Below are 22,656 nucleotides of genomic sequence, written 5' to 3'. Positions count from 1 at the left end.
GGGATCCTTTGTTCTTGCCCCGTATGCGGGCACTGTTGTTCAGACAGGACGCCATGAGATCTCTCTCTGGCAAACCCCACTTGTCTACCAGAGTCTGAAAGACTTCAGGGTGTTTGCTTGCTTGAATGGCGTGTCGACTGAGAAAATCTGCTTCCCAGTTTAGGACTCCCGGAACGAATACTGTGGACAATGCTGGAAAATAGAGTTCTGTCCACTTTAGTATGTGACTTACCTACTTCATTGCTGTTTGACTGCGCGTTCCTCCCTGATGGTTGAGGTACGCCCCCACCGTTAAATTGTCCGAGCGGATCTGGACTGGTCTTACTTGAATAGTGTCCTTTGCCTGAATCAGTGCCATGTATATGGCCCGAAGTTCTAACAGATTTATTGTCAGGCAACTTTCTTCTGTGGTCCATTGGCCCTGGAACCATAATCTTCCGGATACTGCTCCCCAGCCCTGAAGACTGGCATCTGTTGGCAGGATCTCCCAATCTGATATCCAAAAAGGTTCTCCCTTTGTCTAGATGGGATGTCTGTAACCACCAGGCTGATGACTTTCTTACCTTGTGTGAAAGTACCATAGTCTTTTTCTTTATTGTCTGATGTATTCCATTCCATCTGGCCAGAATCAGACGCTGTCGAGGTCTTGAGTGAAATTGAGCATACTCCACCATGTCGAATGTTGACACCATCAAACCCATCAGTCGCATAGCTCCGTGGATTGATATCGTTTGACTGTGTAACAACTCCTGAGATATCTTGTTCTGAGGTAATCCATTTTCTGCAGACTTGAATTCAGTACAGCCCTACAGTGAGTCATCCCTTGTGATGGAACCAGAGATGACTTTGCCCAATTTATGAACCACCCGTGCCTCTGCAGACATGTCATTGTCTGTTGGAGATGGCACGGAAGCCTTTCCTGTGATTGTGCCAGGATAAAAAAACGTGGTCGAGGTATGGCAATTTTCTTATCCCCTTCTTGCGGAGATAAGCTGCCATAATTATCATAATTTTGGTAAATGCTCTGGAGGCTGTGGCTAACCCAAAGGGTAAAGTCTGGAAATGAAAATGTTGCTGGGGGATGGTGAACCTTGAGATAACACTGATGGAACAGTGCTTTAGGAACCTGTAGGTAAGCATCCTGACCTATCCAGGGATTACCATGTAATTCCCTGGCTCCATGCCAAAACTATGGAGCGGAATGTCTCCATGTGAACCGTGGTACCCAAACTTATCTGTTTAGGATTTTGAAATTGGGGTGAAAGGATCCTTCTGAACCCGACGGACTGGAACAGAAGTACCTTCGAGGCGAATGCTTCTTGAAGAGAAACATAACCTTCAAGCATCTGTTTGTAGACTTTTACCAGATCTGTGCAAACTGAAGAAGTTGGCCTCCTATCCTGGGGTCCACCAGAAGGAGGCCCACACCATCATGCTGATGGCTTATCCTCTGGTTTGGAAGCCGGCCCTCTGGTTGCCTTTGCTTCTTTACCTTACCAAACTTATTGTATGGAGGCTGTTACGTTCCTATATGATCGACAAGGCCGAAAACCGGACCCCTAGTTTTGGGGTTATATGTGGAAGGAATCGTGACCTTCTTGGAGTCTGATTTTTGACTCCAGAATATCTTTTAACTCCTTACCAAACAGAAACTGCCAGCCAAAGGCAAAGTTTCCAGAGCCTTTTTTGATTCTGAATCAGCTTTTCATGTATGGAAGCAAAACTGTTCAGCTATTGTTAATGCTGATGCCCTAGAACATTAGTGTCCATATGAGCTATATGGGATTCTTGCTCCCTTGCAGGCGCTGAAAACCTGTCTTCCAGTACCTCAGCCCAGTGTACCTACAGCACCTGGTATTAAAGGTGGTCTCCCACCCAAGAACTAACCAGACCCAACACTGCTTAGCTTCCAAGATCTAACGAGATTGGGCCCATCAAGTGTGATGTGGCTGTAGATTGCAAGGTGAAGTCATGGCTGGCCTTATGACTGCCCCAGACAGAGACAATATAGTTTTCAGAAAACCATCCCTCTTTTGTCGTTGACGGCAAAGGTCATATATACACTGCTCAAAAAAATAAAAGGAACACTTAAACAACACAATGTAAGTCAATCACACTTCTGTGAAATCAAACTGTCGCCACGGGTTCTATTCCCACTCTATGGGTGTCGTGGACACCCACTAGTGCGAATAGTCCCTGTTGGTCGGCATGCCGACCATCGGGATAGTGAGCGGTCGGGATTGTGGAGGAGGTCATGTGACTGTCGGTCTCCCGATCGCCGGTCACATGAATAGCACCCGTAGCATGAGACGGTGTCTACAACCCACACAAGTCGCTCAGGTAGTGCAGCTCATCCAGGATAGCACATCAATGCGAGCTGTGGCAAGAAGGTTTGCGGTGTCTGTCAGCGTAGTGTCCAGAGCATGGAGGCGCTACCAGGAGACAGGCCAGTACATCAGGAGACATGGAGGAGGTAGCAGGAGGGCAACAACCCAGCAGCAGGACCGCTACCTCCGCCTTTGTGCAAGGAGGAACAGCAGGAGCACTGCCAGAGCCCTGCAAAATGACCTCCAGCAAGCCACAAATGTGCATGTGTCTACTCAAATGATCAGAAAAGACTCCATGAGGGTTGTATGAGGGCCCGACGTCCACAGGTGGGGGTTGTGCTTACAGCCCAACACCGTGCAGGACGTTTGGCATTTGCCAGAGAACACCAAGATTGGCAAATTCGCCACTGGTGCCATGTGCTCTTCACAGATGAAAGCAGGGTCTTACTGAGCACATGTGACAGATGTGACAGAGTCTGGAGATGCCAAGGAGAATGTTCTGCTGCCGGCAACATCCTCCAGCATGACCGGTTTGGCAGTGGGTCAGTAATGGTGTGGGGTGGCATTTCTTTGGGGGGCCGCACAGCACTCCATGTGCTCGCCAGAGGTAGCCTGACTGCCATCAGGTACCGAGATGACATCCTCAGACCCCTTGTGAGACCATATGCTGGTGCGGTTGGCCCTGGGTTCCTCCTAATGTAAGACAATGCTAGACCTCATGTGGCTGGAGTGTGTCAGCAATTCCTGCAAGACGAAGGCATTGATGCTATGGACTGGCCCGCCCGTTCCCCAGACCTGAATCCAATTGAGCACATCTGGGACATCATGTCTCGCTCCATCCACCAACGCCACGTTGCACCACAGACTGTCCAGGAGTTGGCGGATGCTTTAATCCAGGTCTGGGAGGAGATCCCTTAGGAGACCATCCGCCACCTCATCAGGAGCATGCCCAGGCGTTGTAGGGAGGTCATACAGGCACGTGGAGGCCACACACACTACTGAGCCTCATTTTGACTTGTTTTGAGGACATTACATCAAAGTTGGATCAGCCTGTATTGTGTTTTTCCACTTTAATTTTGAGTGTGACTCCAAATCCAGACCTCCATGGGTTAATAAATGTGATTTCCATTGATAATTTTTGTGTGATTTTTTTTGTCAGCACATTCAACTATGTAAAAAACAAAGTATTTAATAAGAATATTTCATTCATTCAGATCTAGGATGTGTTATTTTAGTGTTCCCTTTATTTTTTTGAGCAGTGTATTTTTGCACTATCACATGATATGCGTATCTACTTTAGGAGGCATTTCCCATTTTTCAACAGTCCCCAGCTGGAAAAGGATATTTGGAATCCCATTTACTGGGAACCTATATTCTCTATTGGGTATAGCCCAAACCTTTTCCATGATTTTCATCAGCTGCTGGGGTCCCCCCTGAGGCGGCCCTATTTTTTGGGACAGAAAGGCCTTTACTGCTCTCATTAATTCAGCTATATTCACTAAGCTGATACCTTTTACCTGTTCTTTGTATGCCGTAGAAGAGTATATAGAGCTTTCATCGTCTGATGAATCATCCTGTGTAGCTGTGCAGTTGATTTATTTACACTCGGTTTCTCAGCTTGTTTTTATTGGAGAAGCTGTTGGGGATGCCGTAGGTAGAGAGCTGCCTGTATAGGTTAATAATGAACCCTATTCCTGGTATCGAAGCTGTAGGAATTTACCTTTCAGTTATACTGGACATGGTCTGTGCAGACATCGCCCAAAGGGGATTTATCTGTACTTGACGTAGATCAGGGATCTGTCTTGTATTATGCTGACAAGCAAACCATTTTACACATAAACCATCCTGTACCAGATCAGAGAGGATAAATATAACATGTGACTGACTGCTAGTGTGATTGCTAACTTTAATATATGTTTGTCAGTTGGTCTTCTGATCCTCAATGCAGGTGCATGGGTAAGGGTCAGATTGATATCACTTTAGAACAATAAAGTGGTTACAGTCACAAATTGTGTAGTACACTGTGAAAGTGCTGATTATTTATCATGTCTAAGAGCAGCAAAGGTGACGAGAGTACACTTACAGTAACACCAACACTCTTAACATGTTGTCTTGCAAAAACTGTAATTAGTCATATGAGCACATAATCAACTACAAACACATTTTAAAGTATGTAGGAGTACATATTACTGAATTATTTTTTACACAGATCTTAACGTATTCAGACGCATTGCGAAAGAAAACCACAGTAATGTACCCAGACTCATATGCAATAGGCACTTAAACTTAACTATTCATACTGACAAAAGTAGATAGAAATTGAGTGCTGTATAACCCGTACTCGGTAGAGTGGGATACAGGGAGACTCACCTTCCAAGATCGATCAATACATTAGCGAACGCTGAGTGGAACCAGACGCTACTAGTGTACACCGCCACTCCAGGAACTTTAAGTGAACACAGACGCACTGTGCATACAGTCGCACCGGCCATACAGATGCCTGTATTGTGACCGGGTCTCCTCGCAGTAGTGCTTAGTGAACACAGACGCAGCGGCCTATGCTGCGACCGAGACCCCTCGTGGTAGCGTCTGAGATGGAAGTGAGGCAACAGTTCGCGGCGGGAGACTCGCGGAACCGGTCATGAACTGGGGGGAGGGGCGACCAGGAGAGCATCTAACTCCCCACCGCTGACATCAACCCTAGGGATTGCAGCCTCATACTATTCCTGGTGCCTTATGATCCCTAAGGCCTAGCGCTGGAGCACCCGTGGAGGCGGCGCGTCAGCTACTGTTTGGTAGTCTCCTTCCAATACAGTGCGGCTGTGTCCGTGTTCCCCGACTACGGGGAACCGATGCCTCACCTTCTCCTCATGCTCCGGCCACAGCCTGGTAACGTCTGCTGTACCTGCTAGTATATCCGACACAGACGCCCACCGAGACAGCACTGTACACATGGGTAAGCGTTGTTGCGACCCGGCGGAGAGTTGTTTTAGCGACTCTTTCCAATATGCGTATAAGACGCTGTTAAGAAAGACCGCTCAAAAACATAGTAAGACTATAAAAATAAAATAAGAAAGCTTAGGGCTGCCATAAAACAGCAGCCCTCTGATCATAGTCCGGCTCCTGCTGCACCAAACAAAAAACTGATATGCCTGAGCCAGTGGACGGGGATATATGGACGGGCCCGTTGCATCCTGGGAGGCCTGAAAACTTGTGATCGTTTGGTGCCAATCCGCTGTCGCTCCATCATATCCCATTGTTATCCTGTGGCTAACCTGTGGACCCTGCCAGAGAAATATATATTTTTTTTTAAATAAAATATTTTAATATATTAAAATACTTTTTAATCTTTAGTAACTATTATAAAAAAAGGGAATTTCTGAGCGATATTACGGGGAAATAAACTGTCAGTTAAGTGGTTAAACCAAATATTAAAAATAGTGTTTTGTGGAATTTAACTTGTTAATATTAAATCCTGCCATTTCCTCAGTTTTAGTCACAGAAACCTTTGTCGCCTCCAAAGATGTTTTCTTCTACAGTTTAGGGTGCGTACACACTAGACGACTTGCAAATGATGTAATGTCATCAGTGATGGGACCCGGCAAGTTCATACACATGCCTGCAGCAAAAAGGACGACGGGGGAGGGGGGGGGGGGGGCATGCTGCATTCGGCAGCATGGCCGTCAGAAAATGATGCTGACAGTTCGCGGGAGCAAGCATCGTCAGTGACATAGTGACGTAGAGGCACACTGGACTATATTGTGTACAATGTGTTCAAATCAGGCACATCATACACGATATCGTCTAGTGTGTACGCACCTGAAGTCTTTCTGATCTCTCAACAGGAAGCAAAGTTGCCATTCCCAGTCTATAAAACAGCAGGGTTTAAATTCTTTGTTTAGTATTGTGCCTAAATCCTCATTCTCTATAATAGGACTGTGACTAAATTCCTCACAGGGAGCTCCCCCAGTCGTTGAATGGTTGGAGGCCAGGGGATGTGCTAGTCCTAGTGGAGCAATTAAAATACAATATCACCTTAAAGAAGAAATCTCAAATTTTCCTTTCTCAAGGAAATTACTGTTATCCAGACTATTGAACGCAAGTCTTTTCATTAAATACTGTGTGTATCTCTAATACAGTTTTCACATCTCAATGCCGGGTCGCACCCGGGATTTGGAAACAGGTCCTTCCAGGGTGCGACCCGGCATTGGACCCTTTTACAATGGCTTACCGACCCGGCAATATTCCCGGCGCTGGGAAATGAGATCATCTCCACGCTGCCTCTGCCTATACTGTGAATGGGTGCTGGTTCGCATGGACCCGGCAACCCGTTAACACTGCACCTGACCTGGTAATAACCCTTCTTTATTCCCGGGTTGAAATACTGGGTTAGGTGACTCGGGAATTCTGGACTGACCCCTTTCACACCGCACAGTGACCTGCGTCGACCAGACAATGTACCGGGTCGATATTGGGTTCTTTGTGCAGTGTGAAAAGGGTATAAGAGACTTCTGTTCATATCAGATGTATAATACTACAGAAACTACACAGCAATACTAGTTAAACTGCTTTACCGGTGACAATACAGTTCTACCAATCTTTTGGATGTCTGCCTCTTCTCACAATGTTGTTACTGACATCTTGTAGATGGAATTAGGTAGTAAATGTAGAATTTGTGACTCCCCTGCAGCATCATAACATGATACACAACCTTAGCACTATTAATCACAAACAGCACTGTGTGGGAGGTAGACTGCAGACACCAGATATGGCTGCTAGCGGCCACCATTAATAACATTAGAAGAAAATAACGCCCATATGAAAGACTGGAAATCGGGAGCAGCAGAGTATATATTAAGGACTAAAGTATAGTTTTGGGAAGAGTTCACCATAAAAAAAAAAAAAAAATACATGATTTTCATTAATTTTTGTCTGATGTTAACTAATGTTCAGTAAATGGACCAGCATGGTTTGCACTCTCTTGCTAATTGTTAAGAACACCTTTAGTATGCAACAGGAGCTGTGCATTAGTAGTTAGAGATATGTTCACACAAGCACAAAGGGTGTTGTGCCCTGACAAATCATGGCTATAAACAATCTCATTTTCCGGGACAAATGGTTGTAGAGACACTTCTGGAACTATCCCTGGAAATTCAACATATTATAGTATGGATAGCCAAACAACTGTGGACCACAAGCTGCTGAAAATGGCTTTCAGCAGAGATTCTTCTGAACCGTTCATAAAACAGCAGCTTTGTTCAGAGTCCAGAAGCTGCCTAATCACGGATGGGTGTTGTATGGGAATCCCATTGGGTGTGATGCCAATGACGTGGCAGTCGGCGGGTCAACATAGGTAAGTATGTGTGTGTCGGCAGGTGTGAAATAAAGTTTTACTCTCAAGGTGTGTGTCTCCTGTTTTTATTTGGGTATATTTTTTCCAGTAGTACTACAGGTACCAGCGGGCCCGTTTTTCTCCCGCATGCTGGTTCTTGTGGTTCTCCAAGTACGAGCTTGCGGGGGAGGCTTGTAGTACTACAGGAAAAAACAATATTCTTGTCATTTTCTCAAGGCTATCAGCCCCCCATCCGCAGCCCTTGGATGGGGGGGACAGCCTCGGGCTTCACCCCTGGCCCTTGGGTGGCTGGGGGGGGGGGGGGGGGAACCTCTTGATTGAAGGGGTCCCCACTCCCCCAGGGTACCCCGGCCAGGGGTGACTAGTTGGATATTTAATGCCACGGCCGCAGGGCGCTGTATAAAAGTGACCCCCGGCTGTGGCATTATCTGTCCAGCTAGTGGAGCCCGATGCTGGTGTAAAAAATACGGGGGACCCCTACTCTTTTTGTCCCCCGTATTTTTTGCACCAGCACCAGGCGCAGAGCCCGGTGCTGGTTTTAAAAATACGGGGGATCCCCTGTCCATTTCCCCCCCGGATTTTTAGAACCAGGACCGGCTCGAAGAGCCCGAGGCTGGTTATGCTTTGGAGGGGGGACCCCAAGCCATTTTTCCCCGGGATTTTACCATTCCATCTAAAAAAAAAAAAAAAAAAAATATATATATATATTTTTTTTTTAAATATATAAATAATACTTGTGCCTCCCAAAAAGACAAACCAAGTACCTAATCCCTTCTAATATAAATAGATATGCTATTACCAATAAAAAAAAAATGTTTTAATTTTTTTTTATTAGATTCACCCACCAAAGTGTGGCGGATTGAAAATGACGAATTTACTGTCTAAAAGCACTGTTGTCGAATTTCCAAACTTCAATTGAATATACTTTGGTCGAATTGCTGCATTTGTACCATTGCAGAAAAGTCGAATTTGACAAATGTCGAATTTCAAAAAGTCGAATTTTGAAAGTCCGTTTTTTTGATGGAAAGTACTGAATTAAATTGTCGAATTTTTTTTTTGGGGCGAAAAAGTCCAGTTTTTCGACAATTTCGGGAATTCGACCGCAATTGCATATACCCCTTAGTATTCAGTGTGCCATGAGTTGGAAAAAAACTGAAAGTATCTGCCTTATGAACATAGCTTGTAATTATGCTTAATGTATTAATATTGCTATTTTAGCAGCTGTAAATTGTGTTTTTATTTCTTAAAGGTGCATACACACTGTGCAATATTTTAGTCAATATCACTCAATTTCCCCCTTCTGAGTGATATTGACTGAAATAACGCACAGTGGGTATGCTGCAAACGAAGGCTGCTGCGCGTTCCCGAACCCCCTCGGCCGGCCGTACGTGCAGGTTCCTTTTGGCTATGTCGGCCAAAACTGCATGTACGGGCCAGCCACGGCGTGATGTCACTGAGCAATATCGTTTGCAGCACAATGTCGGGCGGCACGGAGGGAAAACACTGTGCAATATCGCTCATGGAGCGTACCCACCTTATCTGTGATCTATCAATTAACTGCAGAGAAGCATCACCTAATTGCAGAAAGGCAAATTGTAAGTAAACAATTGTGGCTCTCCATTCCAATTCTCTTTCTTATTACCGCCTCCTCCAGCACCGCGCATGGACCTTAATAAACTGTTTTATTACAGCATTATCAGAGCTACTGATTTTATAGTGTAGCACCCCAAGAAAAAAAAAAAAAGTTTGAATACCCCTGCATTATAGTAATAAAGACTGTTCTAATAGCAGCTTTCCAAATGTGAAGTGTAATTAATAAATACTGTACACTGAACATAGGTAAATATTCGCTGCAATAAAGGTCAAATAAAAGAATCATTACCTGCTCATCGTTTTCATCAGAAAAGGTTATAGAAGTAAGCTTGCTGTTATTTTTTAATAAATATTCATTGACTAGGAAATTCAATGCTCTTTTTTCAAGAGGTTTTATAGGCTCCTGAAAGAAAAAGTAAAGCACATATTAGCATAACCAACATGATGTATTATTTTGGGTGCTTTATTTAAAAGTTGAGTTACATATCAATTACACACCTTCCTTTATTTATATATATTACAATGACCTTGCTGGAAAAATATAGAAGTAAAATATTATGCTTCACATTACAGCTATTACTAGTACCCAAGAGAAAAACTGCTCCAATTTTAAGGCAAGCTCAATGGATGTGGAGGGCAGCTCATGATTTACTATGGGGGAAGGGTACAGATTCAGAAACTCCTCTATGGCAGTGGTTCTCAAAGTCGGTCCTCAGGACCCCACACAGTGCATGTTGTGCAGGTAACCCAGCAGGTGCACAGGTGTATTAATTAGTCACTGACATTTTAAAACGTCCACAGGTGGAGCTAATTATTTCACTTGTGATTCTGTGAGGAGACCTGCAAAACATGCACTGTGTGGGGTCCTGAGGACCGAGTTTGAGAACCTGTGCTCTATGGCATAGGTTCTCAAACTCGGTCCTCAGGACCCCACACAGTGCATGTTTTGCAGGTCTCCTCACAGAATCACAAGTGAAATAATTAGCTCCACCTGCGGACCTTTTAAAATGTGTCAGTGAGTAATTAATACACCTGTGCACCTGCTGGGTTACCTGCAAAACATGTACTGTGTGGGGTCCTGAGGACCAAGTTTGAGAACCACTGCTCTATGGTATAACAGAATATTTAGCAAATGATTAAACCATTATGAGCTTTCTGTATACAGATGTGCCCAGCGACTACAAGTGACAGGGTGCGAATAGTCGCACCAACCATTGCACAATGCAATGTCTATGGATCGCGGGTGCAACTATTCAAGGCAAAACCGTATATAGGCTGAGCAAATCTGTATATATACAAAAATCTGAGTCTAAAATTTTAAGGATATGTTCTAGGGTTCCAGTCACAATGTTGACATGTGAAGTGTTGACATCCACTAATGTCAACATGTTAATGTCAAAAGTTAATATAATCGAATCCAAAATGTCGATGTACATTTGTGTTATTTTTAGGGTTAGGCTAAAATTAGCAAAAAACTGCATACCAACATTCCGGTGTCTACATGTTAAACGTCAACATTATAAACATAATTTTAGCCATGTCGTCATTTACAAATGTCGACCTAAGACCCATGTCAACATTTTGACTGTTGAAATTCAGAATGTCGACTTTTCATACCACACCCTATATGGTCTAAATGAGTTGAATTCTGATATGTAATAAGTGAGGAAAATAAAGCCTCAGGATGATTCTCTGAACGTTCCATCATAATCTCAAACTTTCCTTAGTTTAATATAATAAAGTGAATTTAAATATATTTATGTGTTTAGATACTGTCAGTTGGAAAATGCTACTGCATATGGTTTTTAATGTAATGTTTATGTGTTTCTTTTTAGGCTTCCAGTGAATGTTGTTCATAGGTTTTCTTTACCTTAAAACTAATAAACATTTTATACAGAATAAAAATAAAAAAGGCTACTCAAAATAAATCTAAATTTTTGTCAGTTAAAATATAACATTTCTGTACAATAGCAACAAATTACATTAATGAAGTGAAGCCCGCCACCTACTACAAAATATAATACCTGGTCTCCAAACCAATGGGCTATTCCACAACAAATCAACACAGGTTTTAAGCGCACTGCTTCAGATTGTAATAAACTTTGGTATGATAAATGCTGCCACGGGTGTAAAGAAAACCCCCAAATCTTAGGCTGATATGCCACACTTCAATTGTGTTGAATAGGCTTGCCTTTTACATTTCCCTGGACCACTACAAGTAGTCTAGGGACAGGATAGGTTTGGATGGACTATAAATAGTGAAGGAATTGTTGTTGTGTTTTTAAAGCAATCATCCAAAAATATTGCTGGCTCAATATGTTCTTCTTGTGTTGAGAAAGTAAAATGCATTCCTGTAATGTTTTCCTCTGCCCAGTAAAATTGGTGTGGTATAAGAATCTGATTCTCACATGGACGTTGCAGGCTTGCTCGGGATGCTAACCTCTTCACTGTGCCACATACACTATCGCAAGGCCCTTTGCCATAGACAGTTACGGAAAAATGCCACTCTGCTTCTATACCAAAGTCAATTTTTTTTCTTGTTGTTAAATTGTACAGCCAAACCCATCAGAGTAGCAGAAAATGTGTTTGTTTTTCAAATTTTTTCTTCAAAAAGATTAAGTTTCCACTGGAAGCAGCAGACTGGCACTTTGTTGTTTTCAAGACAGTCTAAAATAACATACTGTAGCTAAGATGCTCAGTCCCCCCCCCCCCCCCCCCTGTAATACATCACAGAATGGAGAATTGTAGCATGAGCACTGGTCCAATTATGCGACCATGCCAGGCAAGTAGTTAAATACAATTTTCAAGAATCACTTAAAAATTAAAGCTCTTATCGCAAGTGAGCCCATTATCCTAAAATAGAATTTTAGGGATTTATTAACAGTTTGAACCCTTTTTTTTTTTTTTTTTTTAACATTTATAAAAAAAAATTGGCTTTTGTAGAAAATCTAAATTTGTATAAAAAAAGTAGATTTATGGTAAGACTTACCATTGTTAAATATCTTTCTGCAAGGTACACTGGTATTCCACAGGGAATAACATCGGAGTGTAGAGTTGGCTCTTGATCCGAGGCACCAACAGGCTAAAGCTTTGACTGTTCCCAGGATGCACTGCACCAACTCCTCTATAGCCCTGCCTCCAGGCACTGGAGCTCAGTTTTGTTAACCAGTCCAATGTAGTAGCAAGTAAGAGAGACGGTAGATATTAGTCACATAGACCCACATTCTCACAACAGAAGAAGGGACTAGCGGCTAATGCCATACAAACCCAAAGAAGCTAAGTGCGTCAGGGTGGGCGTCCTGTGGAAACCAATGTACCTCGCAGAAAGAGATTTAACAATGGTAAGTTGTACCATAAATCTCCATTTCTGCAGCAGGGTACACTGGGATTCCACAGGGAATAACATCAGGGATGTCCTAAAGCAGTTCCTCATGGGAGGGGACGCACAGTAGCGGGCACAAGAACCCAGCGTCCAAAGGAAGTATCACGGGAGGCGGAAGTATCAAAGGCATAGAACGTGTTCACTGAGAACCACGTAGCCGCCTTGCACAATTGTTCGCCACAGCGGGCCGACCAAGAAGGTCCAACAAACCGAGTAGAGCGGGCCTTGATAGCAGCAGGAGCTGGGAGTCCAGCCTATGCATAAGCTTATGCAATCACCATTCTAATCCAGCTGGCCAAGGTCTGCACATTCGCAGACCAGCCACGTTTGTGAAAACCAAAAAGTACAAAGAGAGAATCAGATCTCCTGATAGAGGCAGTTCTTTCTACACATATATATATATATATATATATATATATATATATACGGAGAGCCCATACCACATACAAAGACCGCTCTTTAGAGGAGAAACCAGAAGAGATAAAGGCCAGAACCACAATCTCTTGGTTAAAGGTGGAAAGATGACACCACCTTAGGTAGATAACCAGGGCGAGTTCTAACAACTGCCCGGTCACGGTGAAAAATCAGAAAGGGTGGACGACAGGACAAAGCGCCTAATTCTGACACCCTCCTAGCAAAGGCAAAAGCCAATAGAAAAATGACCTTAAGCGTAAGGCATTTATGGTCCACAGACTCCAGAGGTTCAAACGGAGACTAATGAAGGGCATTAAGAACAACCGACAGATCCCATGGAGCCACAGGAGGGACATAGGGAGGATGAATCCGAAGTATGCCCTGAGTGAATGTATGAACGTCAGGAATAGATACAATTTTTCGCTGAAACCACACCGACAAGTCAAAAATGTGAACCTTGAGGGAAGCCAGGCGAAGTCCTAAATCCAGGCCTTGTTGCAAAAAAGCCAGAAGTCTGGAAGAACTAAACTTGTATGCATCGTAATTCTTACCAGCACACCAGGTGAAGTAAGAATTCCAGACCCTATAACAAATCCGTGCAGAAGCCGGTTTGCGGGCCTTCAACATAGTTTGAATAACTGCCTCAGAAAATCCTTTGGCCCTCAGGAGTGAAGTCTCAAGAGCCACGCCGTCAAAGCCAGTCTTGCCAGGTCCTGGTAAACACAAGGGCCCTGAACGAGGAGGTCTGGGCGTTGAGGCAGTAGAAGAGGACGCTCGATCGAGAGACCCTGCGGGTCTGAGAACCAATGCCAACTGGGCCACGCTGGAGCGACTAGAAGCAGTATTCCTCCTTCTTGCTTGAACTTCCTTAGTACCCTGGGCAGGAGTGACACTGGAGGGAACACGTATGGCAGCCTAAAGTTCCATGGAATTGCCAGTGCGTCCACGAACGCTGCTTGAGGATCCCTTGTCCTTGCTCCGAAGACCGAAACCTTGTGATTGTGTCGAGACACCATCAGGTCTACGTCTGGTAGACCCACTTGTCCACAAGGAGTTGGAAGACCCCCGGATGAAGGCCCCACTCCCCGGCATGTACGTCCTGATGACTGAGGAAGTCCTCTTCCCAGTTGAGGACCCCCGTAATGAACACTGCCAATATTCCTAGCAGATGGCGTTCCGCCCATCGAAGAATTTTTGACACTTCCATCATTGCCATGCGGCTTCGAGTGCCACCCTGATGATTTATGTACGCCACCGTGGTGGCGTTGTCTGATTGCCTGTTCTGTACAAAAGGCAGGGCCAGTGTCAATGCACTGAACACTGCCCGCAATTCCAGAATGTTTATCAGGAGGAGAGATTTTTCCCTGGTCCACCGACCGTGGAGAGAGTTGCTCCAACACCGCGTCCCAACCCTGCAGACTGGCATCTGTCGTTAGGAGGACTCAGTTGGAGATCCAGAAGGGACAACCCCTGCTCAATTGTTGGTCCTGTAGCCACCAACTCAGTGACAGACGAACCTCCGGAGTCAAGGAGATCATTTGAGACCTGATCCGGCGAGGCAGGCCGTCCCACTTGGAAAGGATTAACCTATGCATAGGGCGGGAATGAAATTGAGCGTACCGACACCATGAGGCCTAGTACTTGCATCGCCGAGTGTATCGACACTCTCTGGTGAGAGAGGAAGCATCTGATTCTGTCCTGAAGTTTCAGGACCTTCTCTGGAGTCAAGAACAAATGTTGGTTGTGTGTGCGCCCCCAGGTGCACCATGTTCAGAGCAGGGACCAGTGAGGATTTCTTCCAGTTGATGAGCCACCCGTGGGCTTGTAGGAATTGGACAGTCAGTTCCAGATGACGGAGGAGGACCTCTGGGGAGTTCACCAGGATCAACAAGTCGTCCAGATACGGCAGGATCCTAATACCCTGACGACGGAGCAGGGCCGTCATGACCTTGGTGAAGATCCGAGGAGCCGTGGTCAGTCCGAAAGGCAAGGTTTGGAACTGATAATGAAGCTTGTCAATAGCAAACTGTAGATATTGCTGATGTGACATGGCAATAGGTATGTGTAGATATGCATCCTGTATATCCAGGGATACCATATAGTCCTTGGGTTCCAAAGCCAGTACAATAGCGCTGAGTTTCCATACGGAATTTGGACACCCTCACAAATTTGTTCAAAGATTTGAGGTTGAGTACAGGCCAGGAGAATCCATTCGGCTTCAGAACTAAAAACAGCATCGAATAGTATCCCCTGCCTCTCTGAGACAGAGGCACTGGCACTATCACTCCTGTATCCAGGAGGGATTGGACAACCAAATGTAAAGTTTGTGCTTTTAACGGATCCGAAGGGATAACCGTTGAGCAAAAATGGCGAGGGGGATGTCTCTTGAAAGATTGCGTACTTGTGAGAGACCACTTCCTGCACCCAGGCATCCGAAGTGGTCTTTAACCATACCTAGGCGAACTGCAGAAGTCAGCCCCCCACCCTAAGGACCCCAGGGGGAGGCCCGCCCCGTCATGCAGCAGACTTGTCCGGTTTGGAAGCAGGCTGACGGGCAGCCCAAGAATGTTTAGGTATGGGCTTAGAGGACTTGGAAGTGCGAGCCTGTCTCGGGTACACCTGACCCTTTGCTTTACCTGGAGGTCGAAAGGAACTAAAAGTAGTACTCAACCTTCGGAACCGAAGGATTAGTACTTGGGAGAAATGCAGTCTTGGCGACGCCAAGTCGGTCACAATCTTGTTCAGATCATCTCCAAATACTATATCTCCCTTAATAGGGAGTACATCCAAGGTCTTCTTAGAGTCCAGGTCCACCGACTAGGACCGTAATCACAAAATCCGCCGAGCCAGGAGAGACGTAGTAGATGTCTTGGCCGCCATAACACCTGCATCAGAGGCTGCGTCCTGAATATAGTGTGAGGCTGTGGTAATATAGGACAGATATTGTCTGGCAGTGTCAGAAAAATTCAGAGGTAGCACTTCCTCAATTGCTTGAACCCATGCTTCAATGCCTTTTGCAGCCCAAGAGGCTGCCATAGTGGGTCTCTGTACAGCACCTGTACGAGTGTAAATAGATTTCAAGCAACCCTCCACACGCTTATCCGTCGGTTCCTTCAAAGAGGTGACGGTGGTGACAGGCAGAGTAGATGACGCCACAAGATGGGCTACGTGGCGGGGTTTCCCACTTGTTACTCAACTCTGCAGACATAAAACAATGAGCTAGCATCTTTTTAGACAGGGAACATTTCTTTCCTGTAGAAGACCAGGATTCCTGACGTATGTCAATTAAATGGTCAGAATGTGGTAAGACTAATTTAGTAACCTTCTGAAGTTTGAACTTATCAGGTTTCTTAGACATATCAGGAGGGTCAATCTCATCAATCTGAAGAATCAGCTTGATAGCCTCCACTAGGTCAGGAACATCAACCTGTGTTGTAGAATCTTCATCAGATGCAGCAGTATCAGCATCTGATGGATCAGTATATTCCCCATCCGAATCGGAAGAACGATCCGAAATATTACTGGATTGTGAGGAACAAATGGCCCGCTTAGATGACCCTTTGGTCCCAGTAGGGCGAGGGTTAGGTTTTTGTTTAACCAAGGACTGATTTCATTGCTGCAACTGGGTTGACAGAGTATCCGCCCATGGTGGATTAACTACAGGGACAATATGTGGCTGTAACGGCACAGGAGGTCCCAACAAGGGGCATAAATCTTGTTACAAGTGTAGTCAGCATATTTGAAAATGCAGGCCAAGGTGGATCTGCCACAGGTGCTGCAGGCTGACTAGGGAGTGCAGAACACCAAGTACCTGAACCCTCAGCAGAAATCATTTCCTCAGGTAAATCCGTGGCGCCAGCACTGCATGATGCAGGAGCGTCTGCGGATTTCCCACCCTGTGCAGCAGACATTATTGGGAATGTAGCCTTAAGGCGTAGAAGTACAATATAGCCAGACAAACACAATACCTGACAAAAAAAACCTAAGATATGTGACCGAAATTGCAGAGCGCAAACAGAGGATTTAAGTGGTATGAGGTGACGGAAACACCCAGTGTAAAATACAAAACAGTATATCCTGTGGAACACTATATGGTATATGAGACCCTGACGCACTTAGACCCCCAGGGCACAGAATACAGTGATAGCAATATGTGTGATACACAGAATAGAATCCACACAGCAACCATAGGCACACACAGTCACAGATACAATGCAGAAATTATTACATATAAAATATAAAACTGCACTGGACTAGTAATACTACACATAGAAATGTATGTATACAGATATAACAATGCACAGTAAACACTGAATGTATATCACAGAATATTTGTACTAAACAGTCATATAGCAGTACACTTGTTCTTAACAAACGCTGTCTAAATGACATGTAGAATACTTAAGTGTCCTGTAAATGCACTGCGCTGATGAGACAGGCGGCTTTACAGAGGAGACAGTGCCCAGCAGTCCCAGGATCAGCGCAGCTCTGTGAAATGGCGCCCAAATGCTGACAGGGAGTGAGGGAGAGAGATGCAACTCCAGGGCGGGAACACCTGCTGTAGATGGCGCCTGGAGCTGGGGGATGGGCTACAGGTCAGCTCCTTATCCCCTGCGTTGGAGTTCACCACCAGGTACTATGAAGCCTATCATAAATGGATTTTAGTAAATCAGACCTGTGCTCCCTGCCCTGGTGGATATAGTGGGGTCCCTGCACTGCCACAGTGTCCACGCCAGCAGCACGGTCCGTCTCCTAGGACCGTGACCGGATCGCGATTTCAATGGGTCCCACCTGGGGGACCCTCTTACCTCCTCCCTGAAGTGCGGCCACGCGATCCAGGAAAGCAGCAGCGGTGATGTGTGCCTGATAACCGCAGCGCCTCCGCTGCAAGTACCCGGTAACCAGGGCGCAGGAGTATGCAGCGCCGCTGGGGGAAGTGATGGAGATGCAGCACAAAATGTCAGCATGACATACACAGCATCTAGTGTCTGTGCTGCGGCCTTTGAAGTCTACTTTCTTCTTAAAAAGCTCTTATTAGGGCTGCCTACTTACAAACTGAGCTCCAGTGCCTGGAGGCAGGGCTATAGTGGAGGCAGTGCAGTGCATCCTGGGAACAGCCAAAGCTTTAGCATGTTGGTGCCTCGGATCAAGATCCAACTGTATACCCCGATGTTATTCCCTGTGGAATACCAGTGTACCCCGCTGCAGAAATGTAAATTTTTTTGGAAATTTATATGGAAACATACTGCTGTGTTATAGGTCATATGAAAGCCCATAAAAAGAGGTTTAAAATTAGATCTTGCACCACACTCTAACTCAATTAGGTGAGCTGCAAGTGCAATTTAAAAAAAAAAGCATATTTTCATGAAAAAAAATTACAGCTTTTAAGGGCATATCAGCCTAAGATTTGGGGGTTTTCTTTACACCCATGGCAGGATTTATTATACCAAATTTCATTAAAATATGAAATGGTCAGATTGTAAACTGTGTTTTGACAGGCTGGTAACTAGTTTAGTTGTAATTAAGATCCTACAATTATGAAGTTTCATTTTTGGGCTTGTACACCCTGTTAAGGGATAAAAAATAAAAAAATTAAAAAATAAAAAGATTTACAGGTGCTCACTGCATGAAATCTTAGGTAAAATCTACTATATTTTCATTACAAGCTAAATCTTTCAATAGAAGCAGCACAGCAGGTTAAAAAAATAGACTAGTCAATAAAACAACTTCACAAGGAAAAAAAAACTATACCAGGAAGAACAACTCTGTGAAACAGATAACAAAAGAAATGAAAACAAAAAGATTAAAAAAAAAGATTCAATTTAAAACAAACTTGTCTCCAGGTACTACAGTATGTAGTTTTTTCTTTAATGCACAGCACCGTGAACACTAGTAGTAGGCCTCCCCCAGAACTCTGTTTATTATAGAGAAAGCTGGGTATATGTTTATTTCTTGCTCACATTGGCAAGAAAGCAGTAAGGTATATTACCATTTCAGACTAGCATAAATTTCCCGGGATTTTGCTTAGTCTGAAAGGGTCAAGACAGAATATCCTGCATCGATCGTCCCAGCATTTCATCCCAGGTCGCGACCTGGGCTGAAGCCAGAATCGACCCAGGATGCGTGTAGTGTGAATGGATAAGCTGGGTCAAGGCGACCCGGCACCCGTATTCTGCATAGCAGGAGGCTGCGCTGATGATCATCTCCAAGCGCCGCTTCCTGTAGCGCTGGCAGTGACGTCACCAACCCGGCAAAAAGACGTCACTAACCCCGGCAATACGACGTCACCAACCCGGCAATATGCCGGGTTGGGCCGCAAGTCTTAAAGGGGTCTCAAGCCAGGTTGCACCCGGGAAGCTCCCGTGTACATATTCCAGGGTGAAACCCGGCTCTGCCAGTCTCAAAGGGGTATTATAGAAGATGCTGGCATGGGAGTAAGCCTGCTACTCTGCGTGATTTTACCAAGTGATTTGCGCATGTGCACTGGAAATGTCCCCAGAGTCTTGCACATGCGCAAATTACTCGGAAATGGCCGCAGCGGCCATTTTTCAGGTGATTTGTTCCTGCACTGCAGGGTCGACGCCGTGGGAATCCGGAGAAGTAAGTATTTAAGCCTATGAGCTAACAGACCTCAACTCATGAAAAAAAGGTTAGTCCGTGTGATACCTGGTGGCATAAATTGCAGAACAATTCTCATGTTTTGGGGAGTCAGAGTAGGGACTGGCCAGAAGGGAAGACTTTGATGGAATGGTCTGGCTTAACAAATTATTACAGTATATTGGAACAAACATTCCCTGGAAAAAAAAACATTTTTTGAATAACAATTTAAAAAGAGAAAATAATAAGATTTTACTCACCGGTAAATCTATTTCTCGTAGTCCGTAGTGGATGCTGGGGACTCCGTAAGGACCATGGGGAATAGACGGCTCCGCAGGAGACTGGGCACATCTAAAGAAAGCTTTAGGACTATCTGGTGTGCACTGGCTCCTCCCCCTATGACCCTCCTCCAAGCCTCAGTTAGGAACTGTGCCCGGAAGAGCTGACACAATAAGGAAGGATTTTGAATCCCGGGTAAGACTCATACCAGCCACACCGTAGAACTCGTGATAGGAACCCCGGTTAACAGTATGATAACAATGGGACCTCTGAATAGATAGTTCACCATAACAACCCGATTTGTGTAACAATAACTATTTACAAGTATTGCAGACAATCCGCACTTGGGATGGGCGCCCAGCATCCACTACGGACTACGAGAAATAGATTTACCGGTGAGTAAAATCTTATTTTCTCTGACGTCCTAGTGGATGCTGGGGACTCCGTAAGGACCATGGGGATTATACCAAAGCTCCCAAACGGGCGGGAGAGTGCGGATGACTCTGCAGCACTGAATGAGAGAACTCCAGGTCCTCCTCAGCCAGGGTATCAAATTCATAAAATTTTGCAAACGTGTTTGCCCCTGACCAAGTAGCAGCTCGGCCAAGTTGAGCCCACCTTCCTTGTGGAATGGGCTTTTAGAGATTTAGGCTGCGGTAGTCCCACCGCAGAATGCGCAAGCTGAATAGTGCTACAAATCCAGCGCGCTATAGTCTGCTTAGAAGCAGGAGCACCCAGCTTGTTGGGTGCATCTAGGATAAACAGCGAGTCAGTTTTCCTGACTCCAGCCGTCCTGGAAATATAATTTTTCATGGCCCTGACTACGTCCAGTAACTTGGAATCCTCCAGGTCCCTAAGTAGCCGCAGGCACCAATAATAGGTTGGTACAAGTGAAAACCTGATACCACCTTCGGGAGAAAGTGAGGACGAGTCCTCAACTCTGCCCTATCCATATGGAAAGTCAGGTAAGGGCTTTTTTATGACAAAGCCGGCAATTCTGACACATGCCTGGCCGAAGCCAGAGCCAACACATGACCACTTTTCATGTGAGATATTTCAATCCACGGTTTTAAGTGGCTCAAACCAATGTGATTCCAGGAACTCCAAAACCACATTGAGATCCCAAGGTGCCACTGGGGTACAAAGAAGGGGCTGAATATGCAGCACTCCCTTACAACGTCTGAACTTCAGGCTGACATCCTTCCTGGCTTTGATTAGGATAAGAATGACTACCTCCGGAATGCCTTTTTCACTCAGGATCCAGTGTTCAACCGCCATGCCGTCAACGCAGCCGCGTTAAGTCTTTGAACAGACAGGGCCCCTGCTGCAGCAGATCCTGTCTGAGTGGCAGAGGCCATGGGTCCTCTGAGATCATCTCTTGAAGTTCCGGGTACCAAGCCCTTCTTGGCCAATCCGAAACAATGAGTATAGTTCTTACTCCTCTTTTTCTTATTATCCTCAGTACCTTGGGTATGAAAGGGAGAGGAGGGAACACATAAAACGACTGGTACACCCGCGGTGTCACTAGAGCGTCCACAGCGATCGCCTGAGGTTCCCTTGACCTGGCGCAATATCTTTTTTATTGAGGCGGGACGCCATCATGTCCACCTGTGGTCTTTCCCAACGGTTTACTAGCATTTGGAAGACTTCTGGATGAAGTCCCTATTCTCCCGGGTGGAGTCTGCTTCGGAAGTCTGCTTCCCAGTTGTCCACTCCCGGAATGAACACTGCTGCCAGTGCTACCACATGATTTTCCACCCAACGGGGAATCCTTGTGGCTTCTGCCATTGCCCTCCTGCTTCTTGTGCCGCCCTGCCTGTTTACATGGGCGAGCGCCGTGATGTTGTCTGATTGGAACAGTACGGCTGGTGAAGCAGGGGCCTTGTTTTGCTTAGGGCCTTGTAAATGGCTCTTATCTCCAGAAAATTTATGTTAAGTGAAAACTCCTGTTTGGACCATAGTCCTTGGAATTTTATTCCCTGTGTGACTGCACCCCAGCCCCGAAGGCTGACATCCGTGGTCACCAGGACCCAGTCCTGTATTCCGAATCTGCGGCCCTCTAGTAGATGAGCCCTCTGCAGCCACCACCGCAGCGACACCCTGGTTCTTGCCGACTGGGTTATCCGCTGCTGTATCTGGAGATGGGACCCGGACCATTTGTCCAACAGGTCCCACTGGAAAATCCTTGCGTGGAACTTTCCAAATGGAATTGCTTCGTACGAAGCTACCATTTTTTCCCAGGACTCGTGTGCATTGATGTACCGACACCTGTCCCGGTCTTAGGAGGTTTCTGACTAGAGATGACAACTCCTCGGCTTTTTCCATTGGAAGAAACACTTTTTTCTGGTCTGTTTCCAGAATCATTCCCAGGAACAGAAGACGTGTCGTCGGGACCAGCTGTGACTTTGGAATTGATAATCCAGTCCTGCTGTTGCAGCACTTCCCGAGAAAGTGCTACCCCCTTACCAACTGTTCCTTGGACCTCGCCTTTATCAGGAGATCGTCCAAGTACGGGATAATTAAAACTCCCTTCTTGCGAAGGAGTATCATCATTTCGGTCATTACCCTGGTAAAGACCCTCGGTGCCGTGGATAATCCAAACGGCAGCGTCTGGAACTGATAGAGACAGTCCTGTACCACAACCTTGAGGTACTCCTGGTGAGGAGGGTAAATGGGGACATGCAGGTAAGTATCCTTGATGTCCAGAGAGA

General features: G+C 45.4%; 1 protein-coding gene and 1 pseudogene across 3 annotated transcripts in view; both read right to left on the bottom strand.

Annotated features, from left to right (window-relative positions):
- The window catches only part of RELCH (RAB11 binding and LisH domain, coiled-coil and HEAT repeat containing), a 292,769-nt gene that overhangs the window by 155,107 nt on the left and 115,006 nt on the right, over positions 1-22,656 (bottom strand). For all 3 annotated transcript variants that reach the window (XM_063922986.1, XM_063922985.1, XM_063922987.1), the window contains one exon: positions 9,563-9,676. In XM_063922986.1, coding sequence (XP_063779056.1) covers positions 9,563-9,676 — 114 coding nt within the window. The remainder of the gene's footprint in view (positions 1-9,562; positions 9,677-22,656) is intronic.
- Positions 1,840-1,957, bottom strand: LOC134930486 (5S ribosomal RNA; annotated as a pseudogene).

Source organism: Pseudophryne corroboree, chromosome 5 (assembly GCF_028390025.1).
Source record: "Pseudophryne corroboree isolate aPseCor3 chromosome 5, aPseCor3.hap2, whole genome shotgun sequence".
NCBI classification, from domain to species: Eukaryota; Metazoa; Chordata; class Amphibia; order Anura; family Myobatrachidae; genus Pseudophryne; species Pseudophryne corroboree.
Note: the sequence above shows the minus strand (reverse complement) of the source record. Positions and strands in the feature narration are given on the sequence as shown.